Source organism: Mytilus trossulus, chromosome 1 (genome assembly GCF_036588685.1).
Source record: "Mytilus trossulus isolate FHL-02 chromosome 1, PNRI_Mtr1.1.1.hap1, whole genome shotgun sequence".
Classification (NCBI taxonomy): Eukaryota; Metazoa; Mollusca; class Bivalvia; order Mytilida; family Mytilidae; genus Mytilus; species Mytilus trossulus.
In genome coordinates this window covers 61,958,011-61,978,248 of record NC_086373.1, presented here as the reverse complement: position 1 = coordinate 61,978,248, position 20,238 = coordinate 61,958,011, and the positions used below count along the sequence as shown (strand labels likewise).

The window sequence follows — 20,238 nt, the reverse complement described above, 5'->3', positions numbered from 1 at the left end:
CTGTTGAAGGTCTACCGGTTTTGAGCATTTCACTTTTTTTCACGTACATGTAATGCAGTGCTTTTCTAGAACTGTTGCATTGAAATAACAGCTGGAACACTATCACTGAATGAAATACAGATTGTCTATTACTTGCCGATGGACGTTAGATAAATTTGGAACTTAATGCGATTTATAAGGTAAAACACGAATCCGTGCAATTATATTCAACAAACAAGTAAAAAGGCATACAGCTGAAAATCATCAGGTCCATGACTAGTCATGAACAATTAAGCAGCATATTATTTCTTTGCAATATTTTAATTGTCTTCATGAAAATGGGTTAGGTATACTTTTAAAATTACCAGCTCATGTCTTCGTAAGTGATTCTGTGGCACTGTTCAGTTGCGATACGAGTGTTTCTATGTCATCTGCATCCAAAGTAGAATTTTGGAGGGAATGTTCTACAGCTTTGACGATCTTCTTAAAAAGACCTTCTTTACTTGTTATGTTATCAAACGAGTCCCTGCTGTTTTCATTGGTATTACCATTAGAAACTATTTACAAAACGAAAAAATAAAAATAAAAATAAACAGAATAATAGTTATTTCCTGGTTTTAGTAATATGTTTCGTCGTCTTCTTTGATTTGAACGCGAATTCGAACACATTCGAAATAGATCTTGTATCGGTTAATATGTTTACAAATATCCACAAAAGAGTAATAAAATTCATGCATTGTGAAGAGATATTTGTTTTGAACTATTTCGAAAGTTCAAAAAGTAAAATCACAAAATGCTGAGTTCCGAGGAAATGTCAATCGACAAGTCCCTAATCACATGGCAAATTCAAATGACAAAACACATAAATAACGAATGGAAAACAAGTGTCATATTCTTGACTTAGTACAGACAGCCAATTCAGCATGAATGCATTGCAAGAGATTCTTTAACATAATTGTGCACCTGCTTTCACTAAAATCTGATTTTTCTTCTTCATGTTTGACTTATATATATTCATATTTCAACTCATATAAAAAATTAAAAACACTGTAAAAATCACTTTCCATTGTATGTAAAGGAAAATATACATGTATCCATGATCAAAGAAGTAAATCTATTTTTACTGAAACTTTTTAACTTTTTTGGATTCGAGCGTCACCGATGAGTCTTTTGTAGACGAAACGCGCGTCTGGCGTATATACTAAATTTAGTCCTGGTATTCGTGATGAGTTTATTTCCCCCGTTTTACAATCACTTGACCAACACCAACATATTTTCCTATATATATGTAAGCAGTTCATAAAAATATTACATTTTAGGGACGACATCAAAAGATCAATGTAAGATAAAAAAAACTCAATTCAAATAGTTTGGGGGTGGGGGTGGAACTGCTGCAAGATTTGATTATCCGACATCGATTTTTACATATATACATATGGGTCAATCAATTTTTCCCAAATTAAGTTAAGAGGGGGGTAGGGGGGTCAGTGAAAAAACTATGTGAATTAAGTTTTCTATCCTTCATTGAACTTTTGATGTCGTCCCTTACAAAGACATAATATTGAAAATGTTTAAATGAAAAACTTGACTTTATCGTTCAAAGACACCCCCCGTTGTTTTTCTTACAACTGCGTTAGATTGATATAATGAGAGACATTCAATAAATTATAGTAATGCAGCACTAAGAGTTTGTTTGATTTGAATAAAAAAAGATAATTGATATTACCGATTGACATCTGATTTGTCAGGCACTTCTGACTGGATGCTCTTCTCCGCACACGTTTCTAAAACATTATATAAACAAAAGGTTTACTGACTGTTTTGAACACATAATTTCAATAGACATTTCATAGAATGTTAGTCAGTATAAAACAGTTTTCGATTCAAACATATAATGATCAATTCATGAACAATAAAGGTAATTTAAACTGTGAAGGTAATTAAAAAATAAAAATATACTTACTTGATAATTTTTATTGTTTGAAATTTCATTAAGGAATATGTCACAAAAAATGAGTTACTTAATACGAAAATAGTAAAACAAACTATAACAGTTTGCACTTTTTCGATTTTACCCTAAACAAAACAATTTTAAACATTAGTAAACATATGTTACATACTAAACCGTACTGAACATGATATGGTGCAAATCCAAATGTGAAAGATTTTCGAAGTATATAAAGATTGATGTGCATTGACTTTAAAAAAAACCTCATTGTATTGCATCGTATTGATTTACACAACTAAAGCGTTGAACTGAAATAACGGCGAAACAGGAAAACACTCATATGGCACATGTGTACACAAGATTAAAATAGCTAACTGTTCAAATAGTTTTGTCTGTTTTTGTTTATCTGCAACTTCCACAAAAAGTCAGTTAAGAGTAGATTATCATTTTTAAATACATTGCATTTTGAATAATTGATATAGTGACTAATATTTTAATTTCTATCCTATGAATATTTTTTTTTCACAATGAGTAGACATTTGTATAACAGACTACAGTACGCTGATTCTAGATTTCATTTCCTTCGGGTTCCTTTCTTGGCAATCAACTGGTTGAAGCCTAATGTAAAATGCAATATTTCATCATGTTTGACATAAGCTACAAGTCAATTTCCAAATATAGGGAATCAAGACATAAAAAAGTAACTTGGAAACCGTTTACCCTTTATTGTTTCTTACGTACCTTATTTTGCCTTTTTAAAATTTTTGATTCAATCGTCACTAATGAGTCTTTTGTAGACGAAACGCGAGTCTGGCGTAAATATGAAATTTCAATCCTTGTACCAATGATGAGTGAATTTAAAATACCATGCCATATTTATTTTTTAACTTACTGTTCGAATTATAGCCGAAAACGTATACAGAAAAGGATTCAGAGCGGAATTAATAGGCAAAATGAATACAGCAGTCCATGCATAAACCTCAGCAGGAATCAAATGTCCATTTAGTGCCATCAAACCTGTGAAAAGGATATTCTAAATTATAATAAAGTCTTATTTTCTTCAAAAGACACGCAGTATTGCTATTCATAGATACATACTTAGTCTAGTTATCAAAGGTAACATAACTTGTGTTTGAATACACTTACCAAATACACCATCGATAATTGACACAGCAACAAGAAAACGTCTTAAATCATAATAAACCAAACCTCTTACTGCTTTACTTATATAAACAATTAATTATTCAAAAGAACACCTCCGAATAAAAAAGATGATAACATTATACCATTTAAACACAGTTCGTCTAAAACTTTTAAATTACTTGCTTATTCATTTATTTATTTTTTCTCTTGCATATATTCAAATTTAAAACAATTATTATCATTATACATTATTACGATTAGTTAATTATGTATAAATAATATGAACGAGACCAGATGCTTACCCATTACACCAACAGGAAACCAACATAGGAAGTCACTAAACACAACAATAAAGAGATTCCTTGCAATTGTCAAGTCTTGGTTTTTCTTTGTAGATCTAACACTATTCATAGTATTTGTGACTTCTCGATAAATTATTAGCTGCATACCAGCTATTATCAAGAACAGCATAAAATTAAACACAATGAAAATTCCGAATGAGTACTCCCAGCCGTTCGGTTTGTCGCGGGTGAGCGGCAACGCAAGGCAAACTGCTGATCGTGAATAGAAATTTCCGTCAAAGTATGAACCAGGTAAAATTAACGGTACGACTGCTATTATGAAGCTTATCATGAAAACAGAACATGAAATACACCCAGCTGATCTTTTCCCAAATCGTATCTCACCAAAAGGATATTTGATTGCGATAAAACGATCGATAGTTATCAGAAAGAGAAAGCATACCGAACTTTCACTGGAGACCGTTGATATAATTCCAGCTATTTTACAAGGGACTCCATACCGCCACGAAAGATCATTCCAAACATAGTTCCCTCGAAACATAACATCGGCAGATGCTATAGTTAACATATAAACACCCATCATGAAATCTGAAGTACCTAAACTTGTGATGAAAATACCATAGCTTTTTGACAATGAACCACGGTCATAAATAACACGGTATATAAGAACGATCAAGTTTCCAATCAGTGCACATAATCCAATTACCCATAAGCAAGTTCTAAGTATATCGTTTCTCATCATATCTGAGCACGATGAGAATTCATCTCTTGCTGGTAAACAATCTTCCTCCTTTACAGAACCTGGTCTTAGGCAACAAAATACGTAGGCGTCCGAGTAAAGTTTTTCAAGACTTGTTAGACCTTCAAAAATGTCCTCTTGAAATTCAGTCATACTATTTCCTCTTATGTCAAGACTTTTCAATTGGTTCAATCCTATAAAAGTGCGATCTTCAACCTTTCCGATTTTATTATGTGAGAGGTTTAGTGCTATTAAATTTTCAACGCCCATAAAATTATTACTTCGTAACAACCAAATGTTAGATTGTACAAGTGACATCATCGATACACTGGGTAATCCTGCAAACGATTGTGGATAGACGTTTTCAAGTAATGTGTTTCCTGCGAACAGAAGTATTTTTAGATGGACCATTCTTTCAAATGTATATCTAGGTATTGTTGATATCTGATTTAGTGATAGGTCCAATAAATACAGGTTATTGTGGAATTTTCCAAAATGTATGAGTTCAAGATCACGAAGTCTGGTTGATGATAGATTTAGTTCAGCTAAAAGAAAGTTATTTTCCAATACGATATCAACAGCTGATAAATTAGACATACTCAGGTCTATTTTTCTGGTTTCTGGAGGAAACGAAATAACTGACATGTTTTCAAGCACACATTTACTTGACAAACCAGCACATTTACATGTTGATGTGCAATTTATCTCACAGAGCAGTTCATCATCAAACTGTGGACATTCAGCAAATCCATTACAACGTTTGTCTAGGCTTAAACATATATCACTTTCATGGCATCGAAAAAGTCCATCACACTCAGGTTTTCCTTAAATAAAAAAGGAATTGGATTCATATATAATTAACATAATCTGTGGCAATGACACGGTGACAATTAGAGTGGTATTCAACAAAATTCGCTTAGATCAAAATCAACATTAATATATTCATTTTCATTTGTGAATAACATATTTCTTAACTTATTGGCTGGCCTATCTAGAGATATATCTTACATAGCTTAGTGTTATGGCAAATTTGAAAACACAATTGTGTTACCAGAAATCACACTGATGATGATAAGGAGATTTAAACCCTTAAAAAATTTACTTTTAGACAGACAAACAATACAGTAACCAAATATAGGAATAAATTTACGTATCAATATAATTTAAAAGACAATATATTATAACAATTTCTATTAAACACGGTTTGGTGTATCACAACAACAATGAGAAATTCCAGTTATTGTACTCACTGCAATCGCTCTCGTCCTCTCCGGCTGGACAATCTTGAACTCCATTACACAAAAGTTTTGGTGGAATACAATAACTGTCTTGGCACTTAAGATGCCCCAGAGGACAATGGGACGTTTCTAAAATGTATAAACATCAAACGCCGTAACATATTGGACAGGACAATTTTAAAATATTATACGTAATTACAATGGATGTTAATGGGCATGTAATTCAAGCAAAAAATTAAATGAAGTTTATTTAAATAAACATTCCCCATAAACGGCTTAAACTACGCCACTTTTACTATGAAGATTAGGGAAAAAAATAAACGTTATAATGAAAAATTTATGTAAACTAGTATAATAATTTCATTCAAAGGTGAAAAATGGTGGTGTGCAACATATTTTCAACATTAATATGCCCCGAATTTCTTAGAGTTAAATCTTATACTAAACTTCTTTACTACCCCTTCCCTTCACGTTAGGCCTTCATACGAATTCATGGTCACTGCTTCAATGTTTACCTATACTGATAACATTACCTTTTATTATTTCTCTATGGAATGTAACATAGAGATAGTAATTTGGAACCCTTAAAATAAATATCTCTAAATGTTATATATCAACCCAAAAGAGACGTGATTTTTGAAATAGCTGGAATAAAAATGTTTTGGTGTGTTTAAGGTGCAAAATTATATTACCACAGCTTGTTAGATGTGACAAATCTCTGCAACCAATAATTTCCTTCTTTTCATCATAATCTAATATACACAAAACATCTGATGATACAGTTTGCCCTCCGCTACACCGAAATATGTTCGATGATATTTGAAAATCTACAATTAGCAAATGGAATTTACTTTATAAACATCAAACAATTATTGAAAAAAGAAATTGGTATGGAATTTAATTTTAAACAATAAGACTTTTTGTTCTGTAAAAAATGTAGAATGAGACCGTTATGGAATTTTTGAATTTAAGATTTATATCAAATTAAAATAAATAAATGGTCTAATAATACTTCAAGCGGTTAAAAGAAAATGAGTATTTATACTATCTTGTCTATATACCAGTTTGATTATTTGAAATATCTGAACTTTCACTTCTTCGTACTATGAACATCACCATTATTCAATTTCTCAGTAAATATTGTTCTAGCATCATTACAGGAACTTTTATATAGCTCCAATTGTATAGTTTTAATGTTGATATTCACCCCATATGTACCAAGCGTTAGATGAGTTTTATTTATATCACAGAACTTTCTTGGTATTCCTTATCGGAAGATTTTATGACGAATTAAGTAGTATACTTAACGACAAAATTATTTTTTCATTTACCTGTGTAGAATATAAAACCGGTTTATTTTCAAAAGTGATGATTTTTTAAATATTATTAAATATTTCACAGTGGTATCCTACCATAGCTTTGTTTTAATCTATTTATTTACTTTTGACCTTAGATATTTATCCCTAATAATTTTATTAAAAATGTATTTGCATTCAGGTATCGCAGATCAAATTTATTCGTTCATAGTGTGTTATTTTACGCACGAACATAATAAATTATATATTAACAGGAACATATATATTAATATTAGTATCTTAGATATACTGTTCCCAGATTTACGTTTTCTGATTGAGTTAAACCTTACAATTGATATTTTATTGTGTGTTTTTCTATGTTGAGATGTTGTAGTATTGTTTCAGGGAGAAGGTTTGACACCATTAACACGTTTAATCCCGCTGCAAATGTTTGCACCTGTCCCAAGTCATGAATATGACGTACAGTAGTTGTCGTTTGTTTATTTAATTTTTACGTGTTTCTCGTATTTTTATTCAGAGTAGACCGTTGGTTTTCCCGTTTAAATTGTTTTACACTAGTAATTTTTGGGCCCTTTATAGCTTGTTGTTCGGTGTGAGCCAAGGCTCCGTGTTGAAGGTCGTACCTTGACCTGTAATGGTTTACTATTATAAATTGTTATTTGGATGAAGAGTTGTGTCATTGGCACTCAAACCACATTTTCCTATATCTATAAGGGTACAGGCAAAAAAAAAAACCAAAATAAAATGATTTAAGAAATCAGATAAAAGTTAGTACATGTAGTTCTCATTGTTTTTTTTTTATCAACATGTACATTCGAATAACACCTTAATTTATGCGAACTACTAAAATGTGTATTCTTCATACCCCAGTAACAAACAAATAATTTTACGAATCTTATATAAAATACCTTCAATGCATTTTAAAGGTCCAAGATTCAATTTATTGTAAGTCGTCGTTGGCAGTGTATAGGCATGTTTTACAGGAAGTTGTGTTTCATTGTATATAACTCCGATGTCTGATCGTATTTCATTATTATCAGCTGTGTACCAGTCGTATGGCTCATTACCACAGTTACATCTGAATCAAAATGTAAAGTATATATCAATGTTACTTATTTATTACGTAGCGGGTTATTTAAAAAGTGTGCACCACATTTTTTATATTATTTCGAAAAGACAGAAATGTATTACAGTCATTTCTTATAATTTAATTATAAATTCCATTTTAAACCGTAGAAAACCATGAAAACGTTGATGACGTCACGGTCACATGACTAAATTATGTCTATGGGCTCAAAACAAAATAACGTCAGCCAATCAGAAGACACGTTACATCCAAAATTAAATTATTTATTAATGAAAACAAGTTTCTATGTATATCATATTTTTGTTTTCGAATTGGGGATGTTAACAGAGACCCAATTTATACTCAAGGTACACATCACATACGTTTTTATTTTGCTACAGTTATGAAATCAAATCAGTGTTTGCCATTAATTGCAAAAAATATATACAATGTTAGAATTTCTTTCCATGATTGCAGAATAAAGATGTGAGATATTTCGAAAACTGTGATTATAAAAATAATGGAAGGAATTTAGACATTGCTTGTATATCAGATGTGATGACCTATACTACTGGTATTTTAGGTACAAAAGTATAGGAATAAAACAAGTTTCAAAGATCTCTCTTTAACAATGTTTTAAAAATATAACAATATATTTTAAATCCTTTTATTCTGATAGACCAATTAACAAAGGTAGAGATAAGGAGACATACTGAAACATACAATGATTACCATGATACATTTGGTAATTATTACAAGAAGAAAATACCTTTTAATATCAGAATCACAATTTCCAACGAATGGGCACCCACAATCATTCTGAGGCGTTTTGTTGTCAATGATGCCTGCGATTAGGGATGATCTGTACACTCGATTTTCTGAAAAATGGCAATACACGCCTATTGATTGGCTGCATTTGCCAATACCCTTTAGGATTTCAATATGTGCGTCACTTGCAAAATAGACAGGTATTATATCATATCCGTCTAGGGTGGCCGTAACTGTCTCCTCATTATCATGGTGGACTATCGTTGTTATTTGGGTATAGTTTTCCCATTCATCAAATATGCATTCTACTGATGCACTATCTAAAATATGAACAAATTGAAGAAATTCCAAAGAAATATAAATATACGTGCAACTTGTTATAACTATCTTTATTTATTTGTTTCCTTCCATACAATTTTCATAAGAAAACTTGATTATATGCATTAACGTTGAATTTCTTATATTAGTATCAATATATAATGTTTTGTTTTGTGAATAAAACACATAATACTATCTTAGACAAACTTCCAGAAAACCAAATTGTTCCGTTTTGTACCACTAATAGGATATTATGGTCGACTTCTCATCATGGAGGATACCATCAGACCTGTAATATACTTCTGCGTTAAGTTCCAGTTTATAAATTGCGTTGTTAAATTGATTGATTATTTGGTGTTTTAAGCCATTTTAACGCTATTGTGCTATTTCTTGGACGTCAGTTTGTATTAGTAAAGGATACAGGAACAAGCAGAGAGAACCATACACCTTTGGCCGGAAAACGTACGTTCAAATCACTTTCTACCTGCCAGATTCGAACTCACAATCTCAGTGTTGAAAAACATTATTACATAAGTACGATTAATACGAACACTAGGCCATCGAGAACTCCTCGTTTGTTAAAAATATATAATAATTCAAAATTTAACCTTTAATTGTTTTGAACGCGTTGTTTATTTAGCATTTTGTCCATATACAACTTAATAATTTGTTATGCTTTGCTTTCCGTCCCTATAGGCATGCGTATCTAAATGGAGAATAATTTCGATCAAAAGTCTACCTACAGACATCAGTTACATACCTTTTACATTCATATAACATGTATAATGATAATAAAATTGTGTGCATTACTTGGTTTGTCGTGTTTTTCCTTTCACCTCACACTATTTATCTTTAATTGAACTAGGCATGGTAGATAAATAACATGCATTTTACAACTATAACTTAAAAATAATACCGTTTAGATATAAATCAATAAGATATACTCCATTTTCCTTCGAACCACTGGCGTACCAATCTTTGCAAGTGTGTTGTGTTTTCTTCAGACAGTCTTCAGATTCATCTTCATGGAAAAGCCCGCTACAATCAATTACTCCATCACAAACTCTCGAAAACGGTATACAGGTCTGGTCGTAGCATTGGAAACTGTTTGATCCACAAATTTCTATAATACATGATTTTATAAATGATTTACCAAATAATAACATGACATAAAATTGAAAGACAACCACACCAACTGTGTTTAAACATACAAGAAAATCGACACAGTAAAATTTGACAGGTTTTTGATGCTCTTGAATGTTCAGACCTTGATTAGATTTTAACCAAATTAGTAAAACAAAAGCCAACCGTGTATTTATTATTAAATCAAATTCACATTATACAACACCAATCAGAGCATACATCGTATTGTATTAAAGGATAACTTCATTTCATTAGGTTCATACATAATGCATTATTGGAAAAAAATCCCTTATTAATTTTAAAAAGATGCAAAAATATTAAGGGGACAATATAAAGTCACAACACTACCTAGAGAAAAACAAATATATTTAAAATCATACTTAAACTCGAGTGCTCTGTAAGCAATAGCAATTCGTGTCCCATGACATTTTAAACAATCGATGATAAGTCGTATTCAGTGAGGCGAAATTAGAAAAAAAAAGTTCGTGGCTTCAAAAAGAACATATCAGTGTGTAATTACATGGAAAACAGATATTCGATCATAGTAAATCAATAATGATCGAGCCAGTTTTAACGCAAAGGTATGATTTTAACTTAATAAGTAGGTTATATAGCATTCATCATGGTAAGAAAACCATGAGCTAAATTTGTTAGTTCAAATAACAAAAAGAAAGTTGAATACGGATTCTCATCGGATATTATCAAAATATTAAGCAAAACGAAGATGATTATTTATAAACTCTTTTTATACATATGCTTTTTGTAAAGATGAATTTCAATCTAATTAAAAACCGATCTCTCATCGCTCCCATTTTCAGATATGTCGCGTACGAAAACGGGAGCGATGAGAGATCGGTTTTTAATAAGTTTGAATAAATTCAGACCTTAACACTTCTTCGTCTCAATCATAAGAAAATTTATTTTAGTTACGAAATCGAAAGGCATTGCGAGATATCCCGTTGTCATAATTTCCCTCAGTAACCAATTACTTAATTTCATTGCATCATGAGTAGTATTTAAAAATTATTTTTTTTTGATAAATCTGGCACAGTTTGACATATTTTTTTAAATGATATTTATTGCATATTGAAAGATTTTTGCTCAGAGCGAATTTTAAAGAGTTTGAAAAAACACGAAATATACTGATAGACATTTATATTCATCTACAACAAAATGTACATTTATAAAGCAAACATGTATGAATTAATATACGCTAGTGTTCTCACCACACAATATCTCATCAGATTTGTCATAACAATTAGGAACAAAATCACATCTTTGATGTACAGGAATACATTGCATATTTTTGCACTGCCACTCGTTTGTTGAACATGATCGTCTTTCTAATGTTAAAAAAACACATCTTAAGTAGTCTATGAATTGAATAATGACAAAAAAAAGATATAAAGGCAAAAAAGAGTCTAACGGAATTCAAAATGACCGGTTCCTCAACAGGATAAACATATTCTGCTATACATGCATAACCATACATTATAAACCACACTTATGCTTACCTAACCAAGGAATAAATATTGTGTAGTCTTCTCAAATACAATAAAACGGTGTATTTTAAGCCAACGCACAAACATTTGATTCTTCATCAACATTAAAAAGGTTATGTTATAGATTTATTTGCCTTTGAAGAGTTTGCAGATGAAGAATACAAACCAACCCACGAATCTTTATAAAGGCTTATAAAGGGGAACTGTTCTAAATGTTAACAAAAGTTTTCAGTGACAACTGCAGGAATACAAATACCTACACAAAATTAAATTAATAAAAATTAATACACAAATGTAAGCTTTAAATATAAAAGTATTGCGAACCTCGAATCATGAAAACACACATGACACATACCGGTTCAATATAATTGATTCTATACTTCCTTAAAAAATAAATTTTACTACCACAAAATTTTTCATCCGATCCATCCTGACAATGCTGAATAAAGTCACAATGTAAACTAATTGATATACAGCTGCCATCTTCACAGGTAAACTGGTCATTGGAACAGGAAGATGCTGGAATAAATAAAAAAAAACAACGTTCATAGTAGATTAAATAGTAAGGATTCCGGTACAAAAATTGACAATTCATTTTAAATACGATAATAACATAAATCTTTGCATCAAATACATGGTTATACTTTAAGAATTCATTATTAATCTAATTTATCTGGTAAACAACGTCTTATTGTGATAAAGAAGCAAAAAAAAAAAAAAAACAGATAAATTTTGAAAATGATATGAAAAAAGTAAAATCACAAAAATACTGAACTCCGAGGAAATGAATTACAACTAATTTTGATTCATACGTTAATTCAACTGTGACACTGCAAGTTATATACGTATCAGCATTGATTGAAACAAAATCGTCTCCTTTTTATAATTGTAGACCAATCTAACTTGACGCCATCTTTGTTCGAAATATAGCCTTTTTCACAACTTAAACATATCATTCCATAGGCTTGCGTGTGAACTAATTATTTATTGTTACCCTAAGTTCTTATATGAATAATAGAAAGGGAATCATTTAAGATATGTCAGTGGTATTACTTGCTAAAAACAATACTCATAAAATGTATATACAAAAAAGAACATTGAAAATAAAACAAAATACTTACAACAATTCTGTTCATCATCGCCAGAAATGCAATCTATCACCGCATCACATTGAAATATATTAAGAATATATTCACCAGAGTAACATAGGTACAGGATCTCATCGGGTTGTGCTGTTACTTGATTTATTGAATTTCTGATATAATCTGCATTTAATCAAAATAAGAGAATCAACTTGTCTAATTCTGTTTCCATGAAAACCCTATCATTTTAATTAACATAAACGATAGTATTTTATTATAATATTTAGTGGAAAAAGATTTAAGATGATATCCCTGTTGTCTCTGATTAATTAATTAATTAATGACAATTAAAATTTGTAGCTTTTAGGGTTAACATCGTGTAGTGTACTTATTTGATAATTAGTTAATTGGAGACAGAAAATAACACTTCGTGATCGCATGCCAAAAAAATCATAACCCCATTATTGATTGATATCCATTGAACCACGAAAAGCAAGATAAAAACGTCAAAAAAAATTTCTATGCAACTGATAAAAGTGTTTATTCGTTTGCAACAGACATTTCAAATTTATGAAGGAAATGATAAATATACATGGAGACACTATTTTGTGTCAAATAAGCATACATTTGAGAAGATAAATGTTGAAAAAAGCACGATTTGGAAACAGCCATTAATCTGTTTGGAGTGAAGAATGACTTACCATTAACATTTGGAACAGTTTCTGTCTCACAAATGAAGTTTGATATTTTGTTGTAGGCGCAAGCAACATCATGCCATGCATTTATATTGTGTATACTAAACAGCTGAATTATTGAGCATTGTTCATTCTCTAAGCCATCTGGTTGTGCAAATCCTGTACTTTTATCAAAAAACCTGTTTAAAGAATGGAAAAAAAATTTGTTTAACAAAAATTAAAATCCATTTAAATATGCATTTAAAGATAAAAAAAAAGTACATTGCATCATGCGAACATTCCCACAATGTATGTATATTTAGTGATGATCGGGGTTAATTATTTGATAAAAGACCAAAACAACGATTAAAGAAAGGGAATACATATATAGAAGAAGTAATATTGTACATTTCGGTTTGAAAAAGCTTAAAGTTAAAAGTTATATCCAACAAACCTTAATTACAAATACTGTACATTCCGCAAAGTTTCATTAAACGCCATTTATGAGACGTGTTCAATGCTACGATTTATCTTTGCTGATATTTATATCAAATGACCAGTATAGAGCTTGTCATTCCAGAGACTGTTCGGACAGTTATGTATGTGTAAACAATATTCTGACACATGTGAATCCAAAAAACAAACAATTCTATAAAATATTACATAGAAATAAAAACTAAGCAACACGAACCCCACGAAAAACCCGTTAAATGGTATGCAGATCATTCTTATCAAGTATCTTTCGTCCTGATAATATGTTCCCGTGATAACTCATGTCTAATTTTTTTTTCAGCAGTTGTGCATGACATGATGGAGGACATCTGTTAAACTTGGCCAACCATTCCATTTTGGACAAACAACTATGTGTGTGTTAATGGTAATTATTATACCTACCATGCAGTGAACGTCAAAGGTTTTTCATCCGACCAAATATAGTCCCTCATAGAATAACCATTAGTCTTCTTCTTCAGGCCTTTGTTGTGAAATTTTTGAAAGAATTAATTTGAAAAATTAAACAGCAGATACGACTACTAAACGTAAACACTTTGTTTTATTTTGAAAAATATTGTGAGCTTCATTATAAAACATTGACGTTGATCTTCAGTTATCCCGTCTGAAAATCACAAAAAAAGCTTCACTCTACTGTAGGACTGTTAACCCAAAACAAGTGTCGTTATTATACAGTAATATATTGATAAAAGAAACTTTCATGTTCGTGTTATTTTTCAGATGTTAGTCACATGCATTGTACTTGAATACTATTTATAAATGTTCTCACACTAGTTTAGATAAATGTTAACAGCATAGAAAAAACCTCAAGATCCCTACTTGGCGCAGTCTTTTGGAACATTACATAGAACATTAATAAATTTGTAAGGGTTCCGCGGAACCTAGTGTCTCGCCTTTTGTTATGAGTCTAATAAATGTTTTAAGAACGCTACCTACAGACTGGATATAAAGTTAAATGGAAGAAATTTTAAGTCCATTTATAAGTAATATGCGGAAAAACAGGAAATATTTTTTTCACAAAATTTCTTACTACATACTAGCTTTTGATCATAAACATGTCTACGAAGAAATGAAGGATCGCTATGTCTCGCATTGCGACAACATTTGCAGTCTTGACAATATATGCTAATTCTTATGAAATAAATAGTACCCAGGAAGGTTTTTTGTTAATTAAAATTGTTACTGCTTATAGCAATTTTATATACTGTCATATGTTTTTACTCGTAGGTGTTTTGCAGTGGAGTACATTTTATTACGTTCATGTATATATATATATTATATATTCCTATATCTAATGAATGACCTACCTATATATGCACGATCACCTTCTAGATAATCTTTATAAGCAGTAATGAGGTAATGAATAAATTTCATTTCAGAAATGTCAGCTATGCTAACAAGATGACCGTTGTTAATCTTGCATTCATTTTCGGCTTCAATCCATGTAATGCCAAAGTTTTTCTTCTGTAAACTATAACAACTGTTCCTAAATGCATGCCAGTTGTCTGGGCAACCTATTGATATTATATAACTTTTTATTCTTAAAATATAAGAAACTAACGTCTCTATGTCTCAATATATATACATGCATACTCTATATACGTCTAGGTAAGATAAATGTGTAAACTATGTCCAATGAATTAATTTAACAGAATCAGATGAGTCCTTCAGGTGTTTGCAAAACATTTGTTTGATGACGGTTCAATTGCAGGTAGACGAGAAAATAGTTTCGAACGCATAGAAATAATTTAACGTGGTGTTTTGTTTTTTCGATGTAAAAACGTCAACATATTAATAAAATTAATTCAAACCAGGTTTACCCAACAATTGTTTACATAACTAAATACCTGTACCAAGTCAGGAATATATTTGTTTTTCATTCGTGTTATGTGTTTAAAGTTTTGATTGTCATTCGAAAAAAGAATTATTCCGTTTAAAATTATTATTCTCGGAGTGTAGAATCTTTGTTATATTTTTTATACAAAAACTAGAATAAGATTGCAAACTTATAATTTAAGACGCGCGTTTCTTGTATATAAGACAATGGTGTTCTAAACCTTATCCCATTTTATTCGTTATTTTAAAAATAGAAATTTCAACTTAATAATTTTAACAACAAGTTTATAAAACATTATAATACATTGTAACATTTGTTTAAACTACGTAATACTGTCTCACAATGGAACTTAATAAAGGGGAAAAAGAACAAACACATTACGAGTACAAATACATTGTAAATATAACGGAATTTGATGAGACTGTCATCAAAGTGAGAGACTTAGCGCTATAAAACCCGGTTTAATCCACCATTTTCTACATTTGAAAATGCCTATACCAAGTCAGGAATATGACAGTTTTTGTCCATTCGTTTTTTATGTGTTTTGTTATTTGATTTTGCTATGTAATTATGGACTTTCCGATTAGATTTTCTTCTAAATTCAGCATTTTTGTGATTTTACTGTTTCCTTACTGTCATTTGATACATCGAATGATTCTTGTATAAAAGTTTTCATGACATATTTTCCCAGAAATCCTCCACTTCCCGGTATATCAGTAGCAGCTTTAAATTCAATTTGAAGTCTTTCCCAACTTGATATAAATGTTTCGTATGGCCGATTATCTTTACAAAATTTTCCTAAGGATTTTGCTTGTCCTTGTATGTCTATATCATAAACAGAAATAAAGGATTTTTCACATGATGAGTCATCTGTAACATCTAAGTTGATAATAGTGAGTTTTACAAATTGACCATATACGCCTTCGATCTTCCAGAAGCATGCCTCGCCTGGTTGATAAGCTATAGGAAATCCTGGTGTATAAATGTAGGCTGAAGGCTGGTTACATGTTTTAAAGCAACTGTCTAGTCCGCCACATCCTGGTAAATCTAAAATATTTGTTTAAAGTTTAAGGATGTAATCTTCTGACATTTCAGTCTCATTCAGTCTCATTGAAATCTCATTCCGGAATTATTTCCGAAACATGTGATACAAGTGGAAAATAGCAATGAATTTGATAATTATCATAATCAAACTTATCTGTGAAGAATTGTGTATTTCCCATAAGTAGTTTTTGAGAAATTAAATTTTCAAATTTTATTTTTAATCAAGTCAGTCTTTTTAAGTGAAATTTATTTTGTAGAAAATGGGTGAAGGGAACAAATAATGATTTTACCAGAAACTTAAGCATCCCATATAACTTTTTTTTTCAAATTTCTTAGATAAGTAATTTTTTCAATCATTTATGACAAGGAAGTTGAAATAATATGCATTTTTCTCTTTAAACAGAGAAAAATCACAAAATTTCAAAATTGACAACATGGTAAATTTGACACGAAAAAGCATTAAAATATGATAAAACCATCTTATACTTACACCTATTTATATTTTGTTAGTTGAATTTATTCAGATTGGTCCACTTCATCTTTATTGAGAGTATGAAAACAAGTTCAATTGTGGAATTTTGATTTTTTTTCACAATAATAGCCCAAAAATTGGTAAAAATTGATGAAAAATGGAAAAATCAACAAAATTGGGTACTTTCAGCATGTTCAGAGGGCCCTAGCAAAAAAAGAAGCGCACCACCATATGATTTTTTCTTCACCAATTATCTTTTTACTGTCTTAGAAACCCAAAAATCAGGTTTAGAAAAAAATGTATTCTAGAAATTGTTAGCTCCTCAGAGGTGTACATCCTTAAATAAACAGATCTTTTTGGGATATATATATATACGCATATGAGACATGTTCCAATGATATACACACTCTTTCAAACACATAAATCGATGTTAAAAGGTTGTAATGTGGTCTTTTACAAAATGCAATCATTCTAGTTGCGATAACAGATCTATGACAAAAACAAAACAAACACATAACAACTACAAATACATTTTATAATCTGTCTATGTACGAATATTGAATTTATCCTGCAATTTGATGTAATCTAAATGGTTATATCGACATTTTTGAAAATGGATTTTCACACCCATAATCTATCATTAATGTCGCATCGAGTTTCATAAAAATTACTTGACCAGATTAATAACGTTATTTGCCATAACGCCATGACGGCTCACATATTACGACCCTCCTATTATCGCAATGTGTCTAGTTAACACACAATTGAAATTCATCAAATGGCGATCCTTAACTCATTTGCATGCGCTTGTACATTGAAGCATATACCAAATATTACTTAATGTTAAAACAACCTCATAATTTTTATCACCCATATTCACAATGCTAGATGTAAAAATAAGATTATGAACGATAGTTATTTAAATCATGCATCAATAAAATGCATAACATTGAGTCTTGCTTCCCACTGAACTCCCTATTTCAACCATATATTTGTATAGTAGAAAGATGAAGATACCATGTGAGGATAAAAAAAAAATCAAATTACATAGAGAAATTGACAATATTAATTATTTAATTTACACTAAATGTAAAACAGAATGTAATTTTGTTCGTTTGATATAGCGAATAACCTTTAACATTTACTGTTGCAAATATAAAAGGCTGCAATAGAAGGATTGAACACATTCGGGTATTCTACAAGTTAATTGTTGTTCATGTGAATAGTTTTATCTCTGAAATAACGTACCATATTATCTTGTACAAAATAAGAAGGATAGGTGGAGCTCAATATATATTTTGTTTAATTACACCTTATATAAAAAAGCCAGATTTTGATTGGTTGATAGCCATTGTATTTTTCGCGTATTCTTATATGTTTCCTCATTTCAAACGATTTTACCTGTTGTTCACCACTGTCGGCGAATTTTTTGCTAATACCATGGTATTGGCCATTTTGGATATTCATTTTTGACCCTCTCGAGTTTTTTCCCGCCAATATTTTTCGGATACGACGTTACATAAAAGAAGAAAGATAACGCGTATTACACCATGTATAGTTCACGCGGTTCTTTGATAATATTCTCTTATCCTCAAAATTATGGATAAACATGTTAATGAATTACAGCTTTCAAGTAAAACAAAATTATCCTCACCTTTACAAAGAGTTTCAATCAAAATTTATTCAGTTTAATTAAACCTATAATTATATGATGTTATGGAGGGGTATTTGCGAAAAATACTAGTCTTGGGACCGAATTTGCCTCGCCTACCGGCTCGGGAAATTTTATAGTCCCTTGACAGGAATTTTTCGCAAATACCCCTCCATAACATGATATATCTGTTTGATATCAACGATCTGCAGAATATATAACCCGAAATATAAAAAGAATCATAACTGACTAACTACTTAAGTTTAAATTGTGAGCATAATCCTTGTCCTTAAAAGATATACTATGCGTATCTAAAATTGCAAATGGAAATATTATTATTATATAAAAGTATACTATTTGAATGCACGCTTCAAAAGTTCCCTTCATACTTTATACTGAATATTATTGTTGAATGATACACACCAATCGTGGATACTTTTAATTCGAAACTCTTTTGATTATTCCTTTGATATTGATAACAGGATGTTAGTTGTATCTTGATTTTATTGGACGCAGATAACAGCTTGACTCCATTTAGTTGATCTTCATTTGGTAGAATAGTTTTTCCATATCCGTCGTGATCTATAATGCTCAGTGAGTCTTCACATTGCCCTGGGTTAATGTCATATATACTCATCTGAATAAAAGAAAAAGAAATAATTGTTAATTAAACATGTTAAAATCATTGTCAAAAGGTAAAACGGTAACGATTATCAATGCTGATCTCAGATGAAATAACGTTGCCATATATACAAGTTACAGAACTGATAAGAGATACGCAACTGTGTTTTGCAAGGATAATTTGATCGCAACACATTATTTTTGTTCTGTAGGTGGGTTAATCAAGGGGATGAGATTTCGTTGAAAAATAAACCAACTACTACTGAAATGACATATCAACATAACAAGGCAACTTTCGACACACGTTTTTGAGAAAACATATTTGTTATCTTACAATTATTTCTACTGATTTCCTTGTTTGCTTTTCATTGAAGACAAATGTTAAACAGCTGTAAAAGTTTTGACCTTTAAAGCGATTATCATACATACCTTTTGCATTTCACTTAATAGAATTTTCCTCTGAAGTGAAATAGACAAAATTTCTATTTCAATAAACATGGTGGAATGAATAGACCAAACACAAGTTAATCCTTGACCATAATTGAAGGGGAAGTTTGGAGATAAAATAGTTGATTCATCATTATCATTCTTCAAAAATACATCACCACCACAAGTGTTGAACTCTAAAAAGTCTGAAAAACAAACTTGTTGTTGATGTTTTGAAAGTTTTAATTTTATTTTTGGTTAACATTATAAATAGTCGGAAAGTTATAACTAGTACACGAATTGGTCTTTGACCAATCGACACAACTAACTAAAATGTAAAAGAGGTGATAGCGCTCAAATCATTGAACAATGCATTTTATGACCTGCAATGTACTTTAAAAGAGTTTTGATAAGATAATCTCAAAAAGATTATACAGTGGATTCATTAATATTCGTAGG

The 20,238-nt window shown here is 30.6% G+C and overlaps 1 protein-coding gene across 1 annotated transcript; it reads right to left on the bottom strand.

Annotated features, from left to right (window-relative positions):
- Positions 1 to 348: 348 nt before the first annotated feature.
- Positions 349 to 19,884, bottom strand: LOC134681098 (G-protein coupled receptor GRL101-like). The gene is made up of 18 exons (XM_063540528.1): positions 19,783 to 19,884; positions 19,156 to 19,369; positions 16,199 to 16,612; positions 15,036 to 15,242; positions 14,113 to 14,191; positions 13,246 to 13,418; positions 12,584 to 12,727; positions 11,868 to 11,981; positions 11,187 to 11,303; positions 9,734 to 9,940; positions 8,501 to 8,819; positions 7,574 to 7,743; positions 6,042 to 6,176; positions 5,362 to 5,478; positions 3,373 to 4,935; positions 2,820 to 2,944; positions 1,706 to 1,763; positions 349 to 536 (listed from the first exon to the last, which is right to left on the bottom strand). The coding sequence occupies exons 1-18, from the start codon at positions 19,849 to 19,851 to the stop codon at positions 349 to 351; spliced, it is 4,413 nt and encodes a 1,470-aa protein (XP_063396598.1). The 5' UTR covers positions 19,852 to 19,884.
- Between the last annotated feature and the right edge of the window lie 354 nt (positions 19,885 to 20,238).